This window comes from Amborella trichopoda, chromosome 4 (assembly GCF_054954075.1).
Source record: "Amborella trichopoda isolate Santa Cruz 75 chromosome 4, AtrichopodaSantaCruz75HAP2 v2.0, whole genome shotgun sequence".
Taxonomy (NCBI): Eukaryota; Viridiplantae; Streptophyta; class Magnoliopsida; order Amborellales; family Amborellaceae; genus Amborella; species Amborella trichopoda.
Window position 1 is genome coordinate 30,963,887 of NC_142339.1, and position 24,100 is coordinate 30,987,986.

Genomic DNA, 24,100 nt, shown 5'->3' on the forward strand with positions numbered 1-24,100 from the left:
TATCTTTTTTAACTGCTTCCAACCATGTCCTTTTGGGTCTCTTTATATACTTTTCCTATTATTATACTTTGAAAGTAGAAACTGAAAAATAGAAACTGACGAGCTTTAAATAATTAAAACTTCTTTACCCATTTATGAAAGAGAATCTTTTTTAAGAAAAAAATATGTAGGCTGTTATAAGATTAATAAAAATTAAGAACTTTTATTGCAAAAGCAGTAAAAGAATATATTAAACGATGACATAATAGAGTGGGGGGTTTTAGATGAAATATTATACTGGATTGGCTTTGGTCACAATTTGAGAAAATGAATATCTAGATGTCTTTCAACTGCCAGTGATCACTTCTCAATCTTGGTTAATGGAAGTCCCAAAGGTTTCTTTAAAACCACAAGAGGGATCAGACCAGGGGATCGGCTTTCCCCATTCTTTTCACTTTAATAGGGAGGCTTTTAGTTTGATGGTTAATAATATGGTTCATCGGCATTGTTTCTCTGTTTTTCGGATAAGTGATGAGGGGCCAGTTATTTCACATCTTCAGTACACTAATGATACCCTATTATTTTGTGGAGCAAACATGGATCAAATTATGAATATTATTATAGCAGAAGATTTCTTAGAAGTTGTGAGTTTTCTCTGGGACTCAAGGTTAATTTCACAAAAACCTCAATCATTGGTGTTGGTTGCCAAGAGGTGGTGGTTACTTACTTAACGCATATCATGGATTGTAAGGTGGAAGATTTTCCAATCACATATTTTGCAATACCATTATCAGATCGAAGATTACCAAAGGCGGTTTGGGACCCAATAGTCAAATGGGCAAATAAGAAATTAGATATCTGGAAAGAAATATACTTATCTCATGGAGAAAGTCATCTCTATCTAATTTGCCTATATACCAAATGTCATTATTAAGTATGCCTAGAGATATCATAAGCAAGTGGAGAAATTGATGATAAACTTCCTATGGATAAGGATGTTAAAAAGTATCACCTGGTTAGTTGGGATAGAGTCTGTACACCAAAGAATGAAGGAGGTTTGGGCATTAGGAAATTAAAGTTTGTAAATCAAGCATTGCTAGCAAAATGGTGGGGGCGTGCAATGCAATCTGATAATGTTCTATGAAAGGAAGTACTTGAATCTAAATATGGTTTGGATGTTTGCGACAATATTATTGTAAGGGGGCAGAGAGGTGAGCAGTCCTATGTATGGAGGGCAATTTCACCAATGCGACATTTCTTTTTGGCTTATTCAAGATAGACAGTTGGAAAGGGTGATAAAGCATTATTTTGGCATTCTAATGGGCTTCTGACATATCTTTTAAATGGCTTTATCAAAAGAGACTTTTGTGTAGGGGTGGCAACGAGTCAGGTATGGGGCTTCTGATATATATTTTAAATGGCTTTATCCAAATTTATATTTTAGAAGTGCAAATCCTATGGCTATGATAAATGAGGTGGCAGTTATAGACGAGACTTCTGTATAGGGGTGGCAACGGGTCGGGTATGGGTCGGGTCCTGCTGAACTCAGACCCGGATCCAAAATATTACTTGTGAACCCATACCCAGGCATGTACTTGACGAGTACAAAAACAAATATACCAGTATCCAAGAGGATATTGAGGACCCGGGACCCAGACCCACACCCAGGCTTCACAGCCTTCGCTTATGTGCCTATGTGTTTGATCCATAAACTCTTCTACCTCTTTTATAGGACTTACACCCCCATAACTCCATTTGCCTCTTCGATGTTGGGTTAATCCCATACACAATGGAGAGGGAGGGCTGGAGTTAGAGAGAGAAACAAGTATTCTATTGAGATTCAAAGATTGACCTGTTGGCTGCTATTTTGTTGCATGCATTTATTTTTTTGAATAGTAAAATAAAGCTCCCAACAGGTTTTAAAGGTTCACGTGAGCCGCAAGTTCACACCTCACACCTTATTTTCAATCCTTCCACATGCATGCATTTATACAATTTGTCCTTGATTTCACCAAGCTATGCAATGGAATTTAAGAAACACCAAGCCATCGAAGCCAAGAAGTCGCTGCCTACTCGATTAATGCAATTAAACTCCGTAGATGGTAGGGGCTAGAGAGAGAGCAAGAGAGAAAATTGTTCTTTTGTGAAGAAAAGATTTTAGTCCCACATCGAAAGATTTAGAGAGGTAGTATGAGGGGTTTCTTATAAAATGAAGGGTAGATTTCAAAAGATGAGAGAAATTTCGGGTCTCGGGTCAGGTATGGGACGGGTCCACTAGTACCCGAACCGCTACCTAAGAATCTTTGGGTCCATTATAAAGGACTTGGACCCTACCCGCAGGTCCAAGGTTTGGACCCATACCCGAACCCGTGTCGGGTAGACACAGTGGGTCCCGGGTCGGGTCCGATTCCATTGCCAGCCCTACTTATGTGGTTTAGATTATCAATTGTATATATCACTGTGCACCCCATATTGCAGTTGAGAAATACATGGATTTGCTAAAGACTTTCAAAGGTTATCATCTTTCAAGCAATACAAGTGATGAGGGTGTATGGGAATTAGAAACAAATGGTATCTACTCAGTAAAATCTGCTTACCATATTTTGTTCCATGATCGCATTAGGTGGAATCAACCTACTCGAAAGGAGATCTAAAAATGGAGAATACCCCATAAGGTGCAAGTTTTTATCTGGATTTTGTCTTAAAGAAAAATTCGAACAGTGGACAATTTAAGAAAAAAAAGAAAGATCATTGTGAATGTATGTCTATTTTGCAAACAAGATGAGGAGAATGCTTATCATTTATTTTTGCATTGCCCATATACCTATCAATTATGGTGTTGGACAATGTAAAAAGTAGAAAATTTGTTGTCTATTATTCTTCAATTTGTCGCTGCGATTCAACTTAAGATCTGTGGGATTTCAAAGATAGGAGGCTTATTATGAGATATTTTAAGCGGTGCTCTTATTTGGGAAATATGGCTTCAAAGCAATAGAAGGACTTTTGATGGTGTTGCTATAAGTATGGAGGAATTGAAAAACAAAATTGTGTTTTGTATATGGAGTTGGTTTAAAGCAGTGTTTTAAAAATCGGCGAGTTGAACCGAACTCGCCCGGTTCGACTCGGGAACCGGCACAACCTGTGCCAGTTCCGATACAAAACCGGGAACCGCCCGTTTCTAGAGAAGAACCGCCGGTTCCAATCCGGTTCTACCCGGTTCCCTCGCACGTGCACGCGTGTGACACGTGTGAGGTTACCCTAACATTTCTACTCAAACATTTTAATCTATCTTGCATAGGTATTTATATACCAAAGTGGAATACCCATCTTTCGATGTGGGATAATTCTCAAACATCATTAAATGAAAAGGGAATTTAAATATATTATATTAATCATCAAGTTATAACCATGTATGGTGAGGTGGCGTGGTGGTTAAGACCTTTGATTCTTCATGTGAGGTCTCAAGGTCAAGTCCCCTCGTGGGCGTTAATTTTTTGTGTTGTATACTTTTTTTTTGTATATATTGTATGAATATTTTTGTAAATAATATAAAAAAAATAAAAAAAATGAAAAATAAAAAAGTTTATTTTTTGTATAGCCGTTAATTTTTGTTGTATATAGTGGTATAATTATTTTTTAAAATAATATGAAAGGCATAAAAAAATAAACATAAAAAATTTATTCTATTTGAAATCTCCATCTTTCTACTAATAATCTCTTTCACTAAATTTATTATAGAAACCTAAAAAAGTAAATTTTTGAAAAATTGAAGTGTAATTTCCAAAATTTGTACGCATTTTATTAATTTTTACATTGATATCCAAATCTTTTATTTTATTTATTAATTTTTACATTATAAATCATGTAATGTACTATTTTTCTTACAGTTGTCAAAAATACATTTTAAATTAGATAATATTATAAAATATTTTTAATTTGTTATTATTTGTCTAATAAAATATTATAAAATGTAAACTAATAATTATAATTTCAATATATAATATTATAATTAGTTAGGTTTTTAATAATTTTGGATTATAGTTAGTTAGACTGTAATAATTTGGATGTTTTTAGTGGATTAGGGTTTTTCGCCAAAACGAGATTTTAATGGCCATTTTTCATTGATTAGTCTACTCTTTATAATAGTCCATGTATAATTATATATTTTATCTATGATAATTCTATCATTTTCTTTTATGTGATGCAAATTTAATGGTTAACATAAGTTTATACAGTGAAAGAGCATCTCAATATTCACAAATTGATGAAAAAAATGAAAGTTAATAATGTAGTACTTTCATTTCTTATTGGATTCCTAAAAAACAATATTTATAATGAATTTTAATAATTTTTTTGGATTTTTTTAAAGCTTTAATCCGACCGATTCAGTCGATTCCTAATCCGGATCGCAGATTTGCCGATCAGAATCGGTTTTTGAGATGCTCGATCCGGGTCACCGATCCACTTTTTAAACCATTGGTTTAAAGTAACAAAGAAAGGTTGGGGTACTTCAAGGAATGATGCTGAAAATAACTTGGATAAGTTGACTGTGCAAAGATTTATCAAGAATAGGGGTAGGAACTGCCAGTTGAAGATTGCTTGAAACTGAATTTTGATGGTTCACCCTTAGGGAACCTAGGGCAATCAGGTGTGGGAGTGTATGTAGAGATAGTGCAGGTCCTTGTGGAATGGTCACTGCAAAGCATGTTGAGATGACAACTTTGTTATCAGGGTTGTGGATCTATATTGACATGGGCTGGGAGGAAAATTTGATTATTGAAGGTGATTTTCACAATGTCCTAAAGTAACGTATAGGCCTATCAAGACCTCATTGGCGGCTACATTCTTTATGGCAAAAGTGATGGATATATCTTTGGGCGGCAGGTTCTCCTTCAACTATGTATATTGAGAAGCTAACTCCATTGTTGAGAAAGGAGTCTATGTGGATTCACTAATTGTATCTCATGCTCTCTTTTAAAGTTTCTTTGTAACTTGTTCATTATTAATAATATTTGTTACTCTTGTTAAAAAAAGAGGAAGATATTAATGATCAAATTTCATAAATAATTATAAAAGAGAATAACCAAACTTCATGGATGGGGCTTTCGAGAAGCAATAACGGCCAAGACTTTCACAACATTTCAAAAAACAAAAAAACAAAAGATGGCCCACTCAAGAGTCATACTATTCTCTTAGGTGCTTTAGAATTAGGTTAGAATATCGACAGTGTAGCCACACATTATATTTTGATTTTTAGCCCGCGTAGCAACACAATATGTTACACACCAACTAGTAATTACAGATTATATTTAACATTCTTACAACATGGAGAAACTTTATCACCACAAAAAGGAAAAAGTTAAAATGTTGTACAATTTTATTTTTTGAGTGAATTGTATAGTTGCCCACATAGGAAAACCATATAGTGAATGCAACAATTGGAGAGCTAAAGCCGCTTGAACCAAAAAAGTATTTGTTTAAAATTTTGAAATCCACATTGAAATTGCCTTACTGGTATTTCTGAAAAATAGAAATTGGACTTTGAGTTCCTAAATATTTGGATATGGCCATTTAAATATGCGAAATGATTGCTTGCTCTCGTGAGAGAATACTGTCTATTTACTCCTTGGGATAAAAAACCCAACTAGGAGCATTTCTATTACTCCAAATTCCTCTTGAACCTAGAACAACCTCAATAGAAAAAGAAAAAAATTCAAATAGCACATATTAGTGCCTAAAAAATAACATTGCAAGATTGAACATAGACCATTCAGTTTTGAGGAGGACAAGATCCAACTGTTGAAGAACTCAAAATCCAATGTTTTCTTGAAAATAATCCTCTTGTGATTCTTATATAGATCCCATAATTTAGATAAAAAATTTCTCTCAAGTAGCTCTCGTGCCTGATGAACTAGTGTGTAGTATGCTCCCTCAAGTGGATGTTGCATGCAACATTTGAATACTATATCACTTGATAAGCTGTTTTTAGGTATTTGCCTCTGATTTTTTTAAAATTTTTTATTTTTATTGTCACTAATTTGAAGAGATCACATCCCCGAAATTTGGGCTGCTGTTGGAGAAGGTCTTACTAGGAGAACTAATATCTGATACGCTCCTCAACATATAACAATTTAGGAATACTAGCGGAATCCACGTGCTTTACACATGATTTATATTCGTTTAAAATAAATTCGAAGGATTTTTAATAAGGGTGTTTACATAAGGTACTAATTTGAAGAGATCACATCCCCGAAATTTGGGCTGCTGTTGGAGAAGGTCTTACTAGGAGAACTAATATCTGATACGCTCCTCAACATATAACAATTTAGGAATACTAGCGGAATCCACGTGCTTTACACATGATTTATATTCGTTTAAAATAAATTCGAAGGATTTTTAATAAGGGTGTGGTTTACATAAGGTAGCAACCCTCAACAATCAAAGTAAGGTGCACCATTAAATTTTATCATAACATGATTAAATTTTATCATAAGATGTAATTTTTGGCATAAAAAATTCATAGGATGTCTTGAGAATCTACTGTCATTTCTAATTATAAAATTCTAGACTAAAAAACTGGTTCAAATATTGAAAATGGACAATCCAACTACTGTGTTACAAGATGCACTATTTTTTGGACTCAAAATATTTTTCTTTTTCATATTCATGCATCTCGATGTGGAGATGATCAATTAGAGGGTTTTGCAACTTTTAACTACTCTTTTATGATGAATTAATTAGGTGCACCTAAATTCTACATTTAAAGTTGCAACTTTATATAAACTTTTTTCTTTTAATAAACTATAGTTTTGTATATTAATTTTAAGTAAAATACTGTTTAGAGTCGTGCATTGTGTTATGTTTTGTGGTGCCAATTTATCATCTTGCCAGCTTAATTTGTGTGATGAGTTTAGGTGGCAATCATAAGTGACTCTAGAGATACCAAGGGAAAAGGTAATAATAAAGATTTTCTAATATAAGAATATGTAAGAACAACTTATATAGCTTATATTGAGTCAGAACAAATGTAACTTTGATATCATACATATAAAGGAATTGATTAATTTATTAAGATTAAAGTTGACATTCGATTTACATTAATATTAAGTAAACTGCTGCTTAGAACAATATAACATATCATTTTTATAGTGGCACGATGATATGTTACTCGCGTAACTTGTGTTATTATTTTAAAGAAGTAATAATCTTAATTTTAATATATTTAAAAAGGGAAAAGATCATGTTAGCCCACTACCTCACAACTATGATGTTAGCCCAATGACCCAGATTGAATCTGAGTCGATCCAATGGTCACAATTGCATTTCATATTTAAATTTTAATTTTTATTTACAAATTTAAATAACTTGAAATTTTGAGAATCTATTTTTGAAAAATAGGATAATCTATTAAAAATATCAAAAAAATAATTGCAAAAACTAAATTCATCATATTACCTCCAAAACGTTTCAGGGATATTTTAATCAATTTATTAGTTGCAAATTATTTTTTTAGTATTTTTATTAGGTGCGTCTTGATAAGAAGAATAAACACCTGAAATTTTATGTAATTTGGATGAGTAGAAAAAATATTAAATTTATATTACCAAATGAGGTCATGATCGTCAAATTGGCCTAGATTTAATCTAGAGAAATTGATTTTTAGTGTACATCTTAGTGAGTCACACCTAATAAAAATATATATAAAAAAAATAATTCACTAAAACAAAATTGACCAAAGACCCTTGAAACTTTTTGGGGCTATTTTGATCAATTTATTTCATGTAAAATATTTTTTTGATATTTTTCGTAGATTCAACTATTTTTGATGAACACACTTTCTAAATTTCAGATCATTTCGATTTATAGAAAAAATTTGAAAAATAAAACACTACTAGATAATTGTAACCATACGATAAACTTTAGACGATGATGAGGGTAGGCGAAATCACTATTCATTTTCACCTATAGGCGCTTTGCAGTATCTTCCATATCCATATGTATATTGGATATAGAAAATTGGAAGGTGCATATCGATTTCACGGTGTTTTCAATTAGAAAACGCATTTAATAGATACACTAAAAAACCGATTTCTCTAGTGAGAGTATGGGATGCTCTTTTCCCCTTGTGAATATAATTTTAATTAAAAATAAAAATTAATAGAAATTTTTTAGTATATATATAAACTTATACAATTATAATTAATAGAAATTTTTTTATAGTGAATTGTAAATTATGCATTCCATTGTGGCAATATGTTGTGCTACCCACTCAAATTGTGTCAAAGTTACTTTAGAAAAACACCATGAATGTAGACTTTATTTAGAACAAGTATAAAAAAAAATTATGATTTTGATCTTGTAATTCAAGAAATTTCTTTTCCCTTAATAATATTTCTTCTTCATATATATTTTTAATCTTGATATTATATTTATAAAGTCATATATGGATAATAAAGATTAGAAGAACTTGCCCAACAATTTGATCAACAAAGTCTTTAAGTAAATAAATGAAAATGTGAATAATCTCATGTACACAAAAGAACAATATTTTTATTTATGATTTAAATCTAAATTTATTATTAAGTATGATATTGCTCAATTATGAAGTTTATTTTAAATTATAAATTGTAAATTATAAATTATAAATTTTATAATTATAATTATAAAGCATAATTTATAATGATAATTTTAAACTCATTTATTTGATGTTTTCACATTATTTTTATAAATAAATTTATTACTTTTAAAATAAAAATTTGAAAATAATATAAAAATGAATAAATATCTACATAAAGGGCAAGATCTAATGCAACGGTTGTATTATAGTATAATGCAACCACACTTCTAGAAAACCATGTTTGTGGTATTTGTATGACTCAAAATTTTTCACACACACTCTATTCATCTCAATAATCAATCCTCCAAAAAAAATTTATTTGAAATCTAGATGTGGTGAAAATGAGTTCCCCACAACAATTAATCTAGACCATTGATTTGGTGGATTTCAAGATCTTAGCCGTTACAAACTCAAAATCATTTCTTTCTTCTTTAACATTGTTCATCTATTGACAATAAACCCATCTAAAAAATTGGAAAAGAAAAAATCCTTTTAAGGTCTCGATCTAAGCATATTAAAAAAATGGACGGTCTATGTTAATTAAATTAAAAAATAGCTTCAAGGTTGCATTTTAAAATTTTTATTTTTGGTGATTGTTCATTAGAATCAAAAGAGTGTATATTTTAAAAGTTGGATCAAACAAATGGTCCTAACATGGTTTTTAAAGGTTGTTGCATTATATTAGTATACAACCGTTGCATGAAATCACTGCCCCTATATAAAATTTATAGCTTTGGAATCAAATAGTGGGAAACAACATGAATGTAAAGTTTATAACATGAGTGCATAATTTTTTTAAATTAAATATGTTGTTTCATTTGTAATTTGCGTAATATTTGTTCGAAGTGAGAGCATAATTTTTAGTACCAAATTATATATTTTAATTTATTTAGGCTTTTAAGCAAAATTTTGAATTTCAAAAGTATAATAGATATAATAAAGTGTCTTAATTTAATTTTATAAAATTTGTAATTGTATGTTACATTCACGATTTTAATTATTATATAAAAATTAATAATGAATCAATTTTATAATAACAGTAGAATGCCAAATTAAAGAAAATACTATATACTTGTATATTATTAAAGATAAGAAGAGGATTGTTTTTACAATAAAGCTATTGGTTATTTTAGAATAATGAAAATTAGCCTCATTGCTACTCCCCCATGTGGAATTGGAAGATGTAAAAGTATATTGTCTAAAGTGCACCCATAAGAACACGTTGTATATTTGATCCATCAAAAAAAAATATTAGTAGTATTTTATGTATAAATATATTAAAAAAAATTAAATTTTGAGTTCTTAATAAAAATTTGTGACAAGAGATCATACACATAAAGATCGTAACATTAGCTACATTGTCAATGACCTCATGTTGTACTCTTCAAATTTGCAATATACACGTGTGAACTGCTTTTTGATTGACACGTAGGCAAGCACCCTTTTATGCCATGCTAATTCTTTCCATCCCAACCTAACTTGGTTCTCTCCGAACCTATGATGCTTCACATAGAGGATAGAGATGGGGCAATATTTTTGATGTAAAAATAATATCCGAAACCGTGCGAGAGGGTCCATACTCTTTTCTCCACCCCAAATTCTCTTGCATCAAGCAAATTCCTCGTCGGCTACCAAAGCCACAAATCAATAGAGGTAAGGCACTTGCTCTTCCTATCTCCCCAACAAATTACTAAATCCAATTATTAGTTTTCAAAATTATGACTTTTTTTTTTTATGACAGGTGAAATTAAAGAGAGGGGAATATTACTTCAATATACTATAGTCCATGAGTTAACAAACATATGCACCATAGCTAAAAACTGGGCATCTACTCCCTCTCTATGAAGGCATACTTAGGAGATTTTTTCGGTTTGACAGTTTAGGAACCTAAAATTTAGAGCCTTAATATTACATCTTCGAAGGAGTCCTAAATTATTTAAAATTTTGTCCAAAGGAGTAAATGGATAGTATATTTTTCGCGGAACTATAAATCTCTTAGCTTTCAATAAAATAAGCCTATTTATAATCTAATTTACCAAAATACCCACAATCAACTATGTTAGTAAAGTACTTGTGGAGGAACTTGATTGAAATATCTTAGTGCATATTTATTTTAAGAAATTATTTTGTATAATATTTTACATGTGGTGAGGTTTGTAGGTCCGTTCATTACTTAAGGAATAATATTTTTCAATTCATTTATAAAAACCTAAAGGTTGTGGATGGCTGACGTGTGGCTAAGACCCTCTGCCTTGTACACATCAGCCTTCCACGTGGACACGAACGAGTGGAAATGAGTCAACAGTACATGTGTCCACTCCAACTTCCACACTCCTTCTCACTAACTGTGTCCCCTCATACGGCTTAAAATCTCTCTCTCTAGTTTTGAAATTTTATCACTTTTTCTCACTTGCCGTTGGTTGTTTTCTCTCTCCTTCCCTTCTCTTTATTTCAGTGCTTTTCAACTCATTCTTTCCCTCTCTGTCTCTGTTCATGCTTGCCCTCCAAGGGAAGTTATTGATTTAGTTAACTCCTCATATTTTGCTGAATGACCCAAGCTTCCATGATCAGTCCCTTACATCCCACAAACTTTCTTGGTCATGGAGCCTTTCATAGAGGTTTCTGCTGTCTCTCTAAAAACAAACACTCAGGGGACTATAGCTCCATGCATGGTGGTTTTGAAAGGAGACAATTTGAACCCAGTTTGGCTATCGCCGATCAGAGGCGCAAAACTGGAACGTTCGCCCAAGTTTTAGCAGCACCCAAAGAAAAGGAAGTTGCGCAATCAAGTGGGTCCTCCAAATTGGCGAAGAAGCTTCGGATTCTGATTGCTGGGGGTGGAATTGGGGGCCTGGTTTTAGCGTTGGCGGCAAGGAGAAAGGGTTTCGATGTCGTGGTTTTTGAGAGGGATGTTAGTGCGATCAGAGGAGAGGGTCAATACAGGGGGCCTATTCAGATACAGAGCAATGCCCTTGCGGCCTTGGAAGCCATTGACATGGAGGTTGCTGAGGACATCATGGATGTGGGGTGCATCACTGGTGATCGAATTAATGGATTGGTTGATGGTATCTCTGGCGCTTGGTAACAAACTCTCACACTTGTCTTCTCTCTATTTTTCCTTTTCAGTTCCAATTTTTGTTATTTCCATCTTGTTTGATGCATTAGGATATGGTTTTTTGTTGTTTTCTTTCCTACATAGTTGTACTTCGGCCTCCAAACTTTCGCATATTGAGTCACAGGGACTCAAGTCACATGACAGAGAATCCCCAAACATATGGTGTGGGTTTGAAATCATGTTTTAGATCGCCATGTTTTTGGAATTTTGACAATAGAGTTCACACTTTTAAATTATATTGAACTACGCAGAGTTATTAGACATCTTAGTGGTGGAGATACTTAAACTTTCTTCTAACCCCATCGTCAGGACTCTTCTCTACTCACTGTGCCTTTCTAACTTCCGTTTCACAGTAAAAATTTTGTGAGCGAACATTAATTTGAACTTTTTTTAATTGGATTTGTGGACTGCACTGTGGACTTCCATACTTTTGATGTTTTGAAGAAGGCAAAAGTTTAAATAGAGCCGAGGCTCCAATCAATCAAATTAGAGCCCAAATATCCTCAATTTGATCGTCTTGACATCAAGATGCATGAACATGAGAAAAAAAATGGATTTCTAAGTTTTGGAAATAGTGAATCTTGTAATGCGTTTTTTGACCATCAATTTTCAAAATTTTCATAGATCTACTTGATCTACACTATTTTTGAAGCCTTAAATTTTATAATTAAAGATGAAAATGTATTTTAAGGCTATCACAAATATGTCCAGTATTGAAACCACATTTCTCGACACTATTTGAAGGTGCATTTTACTTTGATTGTTTAGAGCCTCGGCTCTATACAAACCACCCCCTTCCAAGAAACCCTTTTGTATTTTTCAATTTTGTTGTACTTGTAGCATACTGCTCAGTGGGCTGCAAGTAGCACCAGCCTGCTGTTGTATAAAATTGATAGCTGATGTGGACGATGGCTGGCTGATTTGTACTGTTCCTGCACTCATGTAAGCAAACTCTAAGAGGGTTGAGCAGAGGAAGGGTTCACATCAGCTGGCCTTTGATGGGATGGTAGCAGAGCTGATGCTACTTGTATCATAGAGAACTATATGTTTCAAATATCATGATCTGCTTTTCTTTGCGAAAGTAACACCTTTCCAAGAAGTATTTGAATTTTCAGATGATATGTGTGGTCTGGGACATTATCCGATCCCATTTTACTATTATTTACTAATCCTCAGATTTGAATAGTGGATTGTATTTATGGAAAACCCAGAGCATATTAACGTATATATATTTTATTTCCTTATCATATTTAAGAAAAATTCTAAAATCCTATGAAAATTATGTTCCATGGCATCACGGCTAAATATAGGTTTTCATGCTAATGACTTTTTAAATCAAAGATGTATGCTTTGTGAAGAAATTTATCAGGCATAAACATATCGCGATGGATCTCTGAAGTCAGGCATTTCACATCAGTGCGAGTAATGGACACACTGTATAGATCTCATATTTTATTGCAGAGAGGCATTAGAGCAATATATACTAGGTTCTTTTTTTAGATTTAGAAAGTTTTTTGCAACATATTTTATAAATTTTACATGCTTTAGCGTCGTCTAAAACTTTCGAACATACTTTTACAGGGGAAACTATTTCGCCAATGTGAAAGTAATCATGTATCGACATTGCTCTTTAGTGGAAGGTGTGAAGAACCATACCAATTGTTATAAGAAACAATTGGTAAATAAAGAAATGCTCTAAACAAGAAAAATAGATTAACAATAAAGATTAACATATGGACAAATTGTGTAAGTCGATCAGTAGACCCAAGGATGTAACTTATGCATTCTCTAGTATGTCCTTTAGAGGATGATCTAATTATCTAACTTGTTCTTTAGTGAGAGTGAATTGGATCCCAGTTTATCGACCTTATCTACATAATGAGGCACCGTGGTGCATGCTGTTCGCAGATGACATAGTTTTGATCGATAAAACCCCAAATGGCATCAACACGAAGTTAGAAGGATGCCCTGGAAAAGGTTTTCAAATCAGTTGGACTAAATATGTAATGCAAGTTTAGTAATAATAGGAGTAGATATGATGAAGTAGTTAAGATTGACGGTCAGGAAGTACAAAAAAGACTGCACTTTTGATATCTTGTTCGATAATCTAGAAAAATTGAGAGATTGAAGAAGATGTCGCACATAGAATTAGAGTTGGGTAGGCGAAGTGGAGATGTGCAATTGGAATTTTATGTGATTGCTGCATACCATTGAAGTTGAAGGGCAAGTTCTATAGGACAACTGTGAGGCCAGCTTTGCTCTATGGGGCGGAATGTTGGGCGGACAAACAACAATATACCTATAGAATTAGTGTAGTGGAGATGAGGATGCTAAGATGGATGAGTGACAAGACAAGAAGGGATATAATTCGAAATGAATACATTCGAGAAAATTTAGGTGTGACACCAATAAGTGATAAGATGAGAGAGAGAGTAGACTTAGGTGGGCTGGCCATCTGTGGTGCCAACCAAGTAAAACACCTGTCATGAGGAAAAGGGCAAGGGGTAGGCCCAAAAAGACGTAGTTGGAAGAAGTCCGAAAAGATATGGGGGCTTATGGGCTCATTGAGGGCACGACTTTTAATAAAGCAGAATGGATGATGATGATGATGATCTATATAACATTCAAGGTCACTCAGAATTCCTATTATTATGTCACTCCATGTGGCACATAAAGCTTGTCCTTATTGCTGCAAGATTTAACCAATAATTTAACCAAGATAGATTTTACCAGAATTAGAGTTGTAATTTAACCAGAATTAGAGTTGCAAAGGGCATTTACAGTGATAAGTACCATAGAAATAACATCGGATAATATCTTTTACTTGTCAACATTAATAAAAACAAAATTCAAAAATCTTAATCCTAGTTAAATTCAAGAATCCTAGTTTTTGGAAAGGCAACAATAGAAATATTGCTCTTTCCTTTTGAGAGAATATAACAGATAGGAAAGTAGTGCATGTAACAAGATAGGAAAGTGTATATTGCATGTAACAACATAGGAAAGTGTCTATCATACTATTGTATAATATATACAATGAAAGAACCATCACAATATAAGTGTGGGAATAATAATTTTTCAGAAGAAGTTCATTTCTCTCTCTAAAATTCTTTATGGTATTAGAGCCAAGGCAGCAACCGCCTCTTTCTCTTAGTGCTTTGACAAGCAATCTTGACTCTTGAATTAGGGTTCTCGAATTTAACTAGGATTAAGATTCTTGAATTTTGTTTTTATTAAACATATGTATGTCCTCATATGTCATGCTCGTTATATGTATACAGTGGTCACCTGAACCCATCTACTTTAAGGGCAGAAATCAACGACTTGTCCTTTTACCCCTGGCCATCCCTAGGTTATTACAGGATTCAGTTGCCATGAATCCCAGTCCAAACACTCTGGACTTATGCTAACCTCTTGTAGGTTTACCTAGCAAGGTGGATAGCAGTCGAAATAGTGACTTTTATCGTATCCGGTAATAATAACAATTCATTTTATGAGGGTCATGTTTGAGAAATTTACATAATAAGAAAGCCTTAGATTGGGTGGATATATAAAGTATCCTTCGTGTATGATGGATTTGGTGTAAATGTTGTTAGGTACTAAACAAAGATAGCACCTTCATATGCAATGTCATTAATAGGGAACCACCTGGTAAAATATTTCTCCAATTTGTAGTGGTCTTAATCAATTGCAGAGAGCACCACTTGAGGATTCAGAATCTACTCTTGAATGGAAATCAAGTAGATATCTGAGTAATAACATGCATTCACTATACGATTAGCATAGGACTTCTTACTATTCTATCTTTATAGATTGCTTATTCGAGTTATCTCAAAAATTTTGAGTTGGCGTTAGGTACGTCAAGTTTGACACATACACTCCTGCCGTGGAGCGTGGACTCCCAGTCACAAGGGTAATTAGCCGCATGACTTTGCAGCAAATACTGGCACACGCAGTTGGTGAAGATGTTATTTTTAACAACAGCAATGTTGTTGATTTTAAAGATGATGGCACAAAGGTAATTTCATCTTTTCTGGCATAATTTTGAAAACGAAAAAGCTGATCATTTACGATTCATTACTTAAGCATACATACTGCTTTAATTTTCTTTATTTCTTTATGTGCTTGAAACTGGTGCATATTGACTCACTACTTTGTTATTTAAAGAAACTAGTTATTCCGTACTTGAGGCACTCAGTGACATTTTTTTTCTATTTTTTTTCCTTCCCCCCCCCCCTCCCCCCTTATCTCTCTCTCTCTTGTGTTGAGGATTCAGGTAACTGTGGTACTTGAGAATGGAGAGCAGCATAAGGGTGATCTTTTAGTTGGGGCAGATGGTATAGGTTCTAAGGTAATCATATTGCTGTACGTTGTTAGCATGTTGAATTTCTTAGGACAAAGTATCAATTAATTGTAATAACCCTTTGTAATAACAAATTCAGTTGGAAATAGGTACGTAAGTGCTTGTTTGGACCTAAAGAAGCTATGTACTCGGGTTATACATGCTACACAGGAATTGCAGATTTTGTACCTCCGGATATAGAATCTGTTGGGTATGTTATATATTTTTTGGCACATATGTTTTATGTAGAAGTATTATGAAGTCCTTTATTTGAAATACTGGTGGCTAATTTATATGTTCCCATCTGCAATTTTAAGGACTCTCCAATGCTGCATATGCCATGGAGAAAGCATAGTTTGGTTTAGCTGTATTTTTGTGACCAAGTTGCAAATTGATATGGAAAATATCTTGATGTTTTATGAGCTGTTTCTCCTGAAGGTACCGGGTGTTTTTGGGTCACAAACAATACTTCGTCTCTTCAGATGTGGGTGCTGGAAAGATGCAATGGTATGCATTCTACAAGGAACCCCCTGGTGGAGTTGATGCTCCAAATGGTACGTCTTTTACATTTGATCATTCGCAGTAATTGTGCCTGATGGGTTTGATGCATATCTGAAACATTTATCTTGTAACAGTTGGCAGTTAAACTGTGAACATGTTTTCAACTATTAATGTCTCTGTGTAAGGACGACTTGTTTCTTCTATGAACGCCTCAATGTCTTCTTGTATCTGGATTGCTCACCACCTCCTCTAATTCTTGTTTTCATCATTTGTAACTTTCTCCTCTTTGAGCTTTGTAAGGGTGTGAGCATTTGTCTTCTTGTTCTTATACATCATTATATAAGCACTTTTTAACTGTTCCCAAGCTGATACTGTATATTATCACCTATGACAGCCTGGGATTCGGTGTGAGGCTAAAATGGTTTGGGTGTTGATTATTGCAGCAATACTTTCAACTTTGAATTTGACCACTAACCTACCCAAAAACGCAGAAAATAGAAATGAACTATTGAAGGTCTCACGTATTTATTTGTTGATCTCCTGTATTTATTGAGATCAACCAATACAAGGCTCTTTATTATGTGAAGGTGTTTCTCAAATCATATTTTACACTCATAGTTGATCCAGAGTGTGCAATTCAGCCACTGGACTTTGGCAATCCCAAAGTGCATTAATTTTGTGCTGCACATGCTCCAGTTGTATTATTGTTCCCAATTTTTAGCCACTTAAATCTTATAATAAATGGCCAACATTATGCGCTTTATTTATGAGTCCTATGGGATCCCCTTGGCAGGTAAAAAGAAAAGATTGCTCGGAATATTTGGGAATTGGTGTGACAAAGTTGTCGACTTGATCCTTGCTACAGATGAGGAGATGATCCTCCGTCGTGACATATATGACAGGCTTCCAATTTTTACATGGGGAAAGGGGCGTGTGACCTTACTTGGGGATTCCGTCCATGCTATGCAACCAAATCTGGGCCAAGGTGGCTGCATGGCTATTGAGGTAAGTGCTTCATTGACTTCATTCGCCTATTCGAGGAAATTTGTTTTTGGAATAATTGTATATTTATATTCTTTACATTGCTTAGGATATAGTTCTATCAAGAACTTATCTATATGTTTTGTTTATCTGAAATAATGTATAGATGTTTCCTTAACCAGATGTCTTTAGGAGTGTGGCTGTGCTATGTTATTTATAATATTAAGTTTGCCATTTCTCTGTGTTCACGTACATTAGCTAAATCGTTGGCTTTATTTATTTCATGTTACTGATTGATTGAAATTATATTTGCTATTATTGGAGAACTGCTGTTCTCCATAGTCATATTGTATGGGGAACTGTTGATTCCCTTATTACATATCTAGTGAGGTCTTGTTAAATATCAGTCCTACCCAACTCATCTAGCCCAACCAGACTTTCACATCCTGTGAAATAGGTCTGGATATTTTGCGAAGAACTCTTTTTGGTTGTTTACCTTTTTTATTCTATAATTACATATCCAAACCTATATTACTTTTATGTGATCAACGTATACAAATGAAGCTGCAGGGCAAGTTCTATATGATAGCTGTGAGACCAGTTTTGCTGTATGTGGCGGAATGTTGGGCGGTCAAAAAACAATACATCCATAGAATGAGTGTAGCGGAGATGAGGATGTTGAGATGGATAAGTGGCAAGACAAGAAGGGATAGAATTCAAAATGAACACGTTCAAGAAAATTTAGGTGTGGCACCAATAGGCGACAAGATGAGAGAGAGTAGACTTAAGTGGGTTGGCCATGTGTGGCGCAGACCCAGTACAACACCTGTTAGGAGGTGCAAGGGGTAGGCCCAAAAGGACAAGGGGTAGGCCCAAAAGGACATAGTTGGAAGTAGTGAGAAAAGATATGGGGACATGACCTCATTGAGGGTATGGCCTTAATAGAGCAGAATGGCGGACCAAGATTTATTTAGCTGACCCCAATTAGTTGGGAAAAGGCTTTGACGATGATGATGAGTTAGACCCATTTAGAAGTACTTATTATCACTGATAATTCAATATTTCAATAAAGTTAATGCAGATAGTGGATTCTATTGTTTGGCAGTGTGTATTATAAAGTTGTCTGAGATAGGCAGTTTATATATCAAGCCCATATCTTTGAAAAGCTGTTTTTTAAGTAATTTGCTAAAAAGTACATATTTGGCCAGAAATAGCTAAAAACAGATCAAAATGCCAAAAATTTATGTAAATAATTATATTCTATATAAAGCAATATATGTACCAAATAGCTAATAGGTAATATTTTCTGGATTATATTAATTTCAAATAAGACAGTCTCTTTTAGAGAAAATTAATTGACATCCAAATAGGCCCTTAAAATATACAACATAGATGAAGAAGAGTGCGGAAGAAGAAGGTCTAAAAGAGAGAAAGGGAGTATGAACTACAACATTCTCAACCCAATCCCCTCTCAAATTGGGCAAGCCATCTTGATCACTTATAGTCAAGGTTTTCCAGCAACCTTGGTAAGAATGTCTGTTAGCTGGTCTTCAATTTTCACATATGGAAGGCAAATTTCTTTGGTAGGAACTTCTTCTCGAATGAAATATTCGTCGGTATATCTCTATATGCTTGGTTTTATCATGCCAAACTGGTGTGTGAGCTATGCCAATGGCTGCTTTGTTATCACAATTCAAGGAGATCGACCCCTGCACATGAAAGCCGAGCTCTCGTAATAGGATTTTAACCAAAGCAATTCACACACACCATGATCCATGGATTTGTACTCTACTTTTCTTGATCAGGCTACAACTGTGATGTGGGAAAATTGACAAACAGTAAAGTCAACAAGAAAACAAGCCAAATGCAGGCAATAATTAGAAGAGACCTATGGTTTCTTCCGTAACCCAAGTAGGGTTTCAAAAAGCAGGTGACTTTTCGTTCCTTTTTTCTGAAATAAAGTGACGTGAATGAGCCTTTAGCCTCCCACGCTCCACTTTTATATTATTTTTAATGTTCAAAAGAGAATAATTGTCCATTTTTTGTAACTAAGATAATAATAGTCCATACAAATAGTCAAATGATCCATATGTCCTAACTTAAGCACAAAAGTCCATGATGCTCTTTATATAACTCGAAATGACCAAAACAATCCCAACTTAGATCATCATCATTATCATCATCCAAGCCTTATCTCAATGATTTGGGCTCGACTACATGAATCCTATTCCTCCATTCTTCTATATCACGGACTATGTCATCAGTAAGACCTAAAGTCACCATATATTTTCTTACTGCTTTTATCCATGTCCTTTTGGGCTTTCCTTTTTCCCTTTTAGAGCTTTCCATTTGAACCAAATTGCACCTCCTAATAGGTGCGGTATTAGGTCTACGTTGCACATGGCCACTCCACGTAAGTCAACTTTTTCTCATCTTATCACCAATTGACTCCACACCCAAGTTCCCTCATATATATTCATTTTGAATATTATCCTTTCTTGTCTTGTCACTCATCCATCTCAACATCTTCATCTCAGCTACGCTCATTGATGCAAAATGAGTCTTGGAAATTAAATCCGGCCTTCTTTCGACCTTAAACAAGCAAAAATTTAACAATACTGGAGGGAAAAATATGGCTGTAAATCAAGCCATGGAGAAGAAGCCATCTTTCTTCATTAATAAACAAACTCTATGTAAATATTCAAGTCTCTCTCTAAGGGGACAGTTCCACATTAAATATAAGCTAAAAAGGAATAATAAGAAAACCCAAAAATAGACTCTCTCTCTCTCTCTCCCCCACGTCAATCTCTCTTCCCCCCCCACATTAATCTCTCTCTATCTTTGACCACATCTTCCCCTCAAATCTTAATTCCCATAAAAATAGGAATCTTTCTCTTACCTTATCAACTCCTCCATAGCTCACCCATAACCTCATGTACAAACCCAATAAAATACAACTAATTAAATCCTAACTAAATACCCTTTTCCAAACTTTCATATTTTCTCTCATAGATCTTCTTTTCTAGGAAATTTCTTTACCCCTTACGTGATCAACCCTCTCCCATCATTCCCTTTCTATTTATCTAACAATCCTACCTAGAATAATATCATGGAATCCTACGAACTAGGAAATCTATCAACCTCATCATAAATGAAATAAAAATCCCTTTTTAACCCATACATGAATATCTCTAAAATTCAGTTCCAACAATAAATAAACAATAAAAAAGAAATTATATTGGATGCGATTTGCATTATACTCCCCGGGTTGGAAAAAAAACTCGTCTCGAGTTTTTCCTCTTGCATCTTCATCATCATCCCTTAGTTTTTATTTAGGTAAGTCAGTGGGGGAGAAGGCCCCCTACCCGTTTTTCATTAATAAAAAACTAGAGGAAAACAATTAACGTATAACCTTATGAAAAGGCACTTGCGCCAGATCATGTAATAAAAGAGAAGAAATAAAATCTAGTGGTCTATGGCGCCACATAGTGGCATCAGAGCCAGCAGCTGCCCTCTTAGCAAGGGCATCAACAACCATGTTAGCCTCACGAAAGACGTGTGATGGACCATCGATGAGAAGACAGTCTGGGGCAACAATTGTCAACAATCGTCTTTAGCCTCCATGGAGCATTGCATCGATTTGAAGGACATTCACAAGCAAAGCCGAGTCACTTTCAATCTGAATTGGAAAGCAATTACTTTGAATAACCAATTGAACTCTTTCCTCAAAAGTCAAGAATTCTGCATGGTTATTGGAAGCAAGACCAAAGTGTTTTGCAAAAACAACAATAAAACCACCCGCACTGTTCCTGATAACTCCACCACCACCTGCTAAGCCTAGATTTCTGAAGGAAGCACGATCAATATTCAGTTTGTAATTGTGAGTCTCAGGGAAAGACCACGCTACCTAGGTAAAGGTCACAGCTCTCTGCTGCTGCCAAGTTATCCAGAGGTTACCAGTGATAACCTTTTCTGATAAAGGAAAAGACCATTTCAACTTCTGCTAGTGTCTGAACATGCATGGTAATCCTTTTAACAATAAGCTCTCTGCTGGTGGGTCTTAACTCAAAAACTCTTATGTTGCGCTCTTCTCATAGAAACCAAATAACAGTAAAAAAGATGGAAGACCAAATATTACAGAGTCCGTGTGATTTAAATCTGAAGAGTAACCACCACCTGAGTAGATCAGGGACAGAGGTACCAAGGACAAACCTTTTTCCACATCTCCAAGCGAGTGATCTCCATATCCTGCACAAAGGCATATTGAAATAACAGATGAAAAAGATTGTCATCATGGTTACTGCAAAAGGGACATAAAGAGTCCAATTGCATGCCCCGCTGCTGTAGTAAGAATGAAGTGGGTAATTGATTATGCAAGGCCAGCCATGAAAACCACTTCTCCCTTGGGTGGCATTTGGAGGACCAAAGTGCACGAAAAATAGGTTGTGAAGAACCTTGATACCTAATAAAATCCCATGCCCTTTTAATAGAAAACGATCCATCAGCAGAATGAATCCAAACCAGTGAGTCCTTCTTGGGCTGTAGAGGGAGAGTATAATTCTCAACCTCTCTCCATATATTTGTCAAAGAATCAGATGTGGGATATGGCAGAACCCAACCTTGAGGAGCTCCACTGATAAAATCTGAAACCCTCCTTCCTATTGTTGCCCCCAAAGCTTCCTGAATGTCAGCTTCATGGATAAGAGGCTGACTTGCTAACTATGGGTCCATCCAGAAATCCACCAACTGACCATTACCGATATTCTACAACCATCGTCCTCCCTTAGTTGATGGTGAAGCCCTACATCTCCACGCAATTGTTCTTTGTAAGGCATGAAGTTGAACAACCGGTATGCATCTTCGATGGCCATCCATTTGGCATATACATTGCAGAACAAATTGCTGATTGAGGGATCAAAATCGATTACCCTTGCTGAAGAAGCATTGTTTCCAACCAAAGAATTTTGATTCTTGGCAAAAAAAACTTCCTCCCATGACAAACACATTCAAATATCTGCACATGAAATATAAATGTTGACGAACACATCCTGCACCCAGAATTACAACCGTGGGTCTTTTCTCTATGTGATCTCCTGCTTGCACCATTTTTTCACCAACCTTACCTCTCCTGGAAACTCGAGGCTCAGAGTCATCACTTGGATTAACAATTGAAGACAATGAATCAATTATTTGGTCAAGAATGCTTTGACCATCAGTAGCAACTTCAAGTTCTGAGAAGGGAAAGGCCTCCGCACTTTGACCCACTTTACATCTCACTAAATGAAATGAACCACCAGCAGCCTCAATAACATCCAATGCCTCATTGATAAAAAATTGATCAAATAAATGACTATTAAGAGAAACCAATATCTTGTATTTCTTGTGGAGGCCATTGCAAGGGTTTAGCGGTTGCAGGGAATATATCTATATAAAGGTGTAGACACTCCTTTGTGAGATATGCAAGCTCTTCTTAAATAAGGTAAATATGAGAAGTTAATCGTAGTGGCCAAGTCACCAATGAAATTGGATATGACATCTCCAAAATATTGGGTTGCTTCTCTTGCAAACTCAGTTGGAAGAATGTCAACCGTTAGACATATTATACCCTCGCCCCCCATATCCTCACGGTAAGAAGTTGTGAAGGGATTGTACTTGAAGAAAGGCTTCTCTATTGATGTGGTTTGATTAATACACTCAATTGAACCATCAACATCACATGTTACATCTGAAAATCAACAAGTGGGCATCCTTTTCTCATTATGCCTTGTAATTGCATAGTACTAAGCAATTGAGGAAATCTTCTTTCCTAGTACATACAATTCACTATTGCAGATGCATATGATGCAATTCTGTCATTGAAAATGGCAGCATAGTGTTCTGGATGTGCACAATAGTCAGCCTTATCAAATGTTTTTGCTGAGTCCGGAGGTGTGTCCATGTCTTCACAAGTTACAACACAACCATATACTTGAAAATTACCACACCAATTACGGAATGGTTCCAATAAACGACCAAACCATCCAAATTTATCATAACCATTCAACACATCATGGTTAGGCTTTTTCAGAACTGACAACCAATCACAACTCACCATGTTCGTACCAACACTCTCATCACCTCTACTACACAACTCCAATGCACACACCTAATTTTTACCACTGGCACCAACATTAACCACATCATCAACTATAGTCTGGATATCATCAACATTTTCCTTTATAAGTTGCCGAATAGAGAATCGAGCCACACCCTCCTCTTTAAAAGATTAAGGTGGAGTCTTAGCATTTAATGGCAACAAACATGTTCATGTCTGACCATTGACAATTTGCTTTGGTCAAAAACCACTATCTTGGTTTTCTCATCGAAACCCAAATCCCATTTCATTGTAGTTAGGGGTTACTTGTTCATGTTCACTAGGAGGGAATCATTTGAAAATCCAACATTGTCTTCAACAAAAATAATGTTAAAGTTAACATTTCCTTTTGATCAATACAATGTAGAATTTCTTCATTATCAGACTTAGAATCTTCTATACTTTCATCAATAAAAATGCTAAGCATATCCT

General features: G+C 34.8%; 1 protein-coding gene across 5 annotated transcripts in view; it reads left to right on the forward strand.

Annotated features, from left to right (window-relative positions):
• The first annotated feature begins 10,337 nt into the window (after window positions 1–10,337).
• Window positions 10,338–24,100, forward strand: part of LOC18432804 (zeaxanthin epoxidase, chloroplastic) — a 60,921-nt gene continuing 47,158 nt past the window's right edge. For 2 of the 5 annotated variants that reach the window (XM_020666366.2, XM_088863966.1), the window contains exons 1-3: window positions 10,987–11,677; window positions 16,492–16,607; window positions 17,348–17,559. In XM_020666366.2, the coding sequence (XP_020522025.1) occupies window positions 11,145–11,677; window positions 16,492–16,607; window positions 17,348–17,559 (861 nt within the window). In that variant the 5' untranslated portion in view covers window positions 10,987–11,144. Of the gene's footprint in view, window positions 11,678–15,566; window positions 15,730–15,987; window positions 16,063–16,153; window positions 16,265–16,491; window positions 16,608–17,347; window positions 17,560–24,100 lie in introns of those variants that run through there. The other 3 variants (XM_006842904.4, XM_020666365.2, XM_088863967.1) reach the window with 3 other exon arrangements.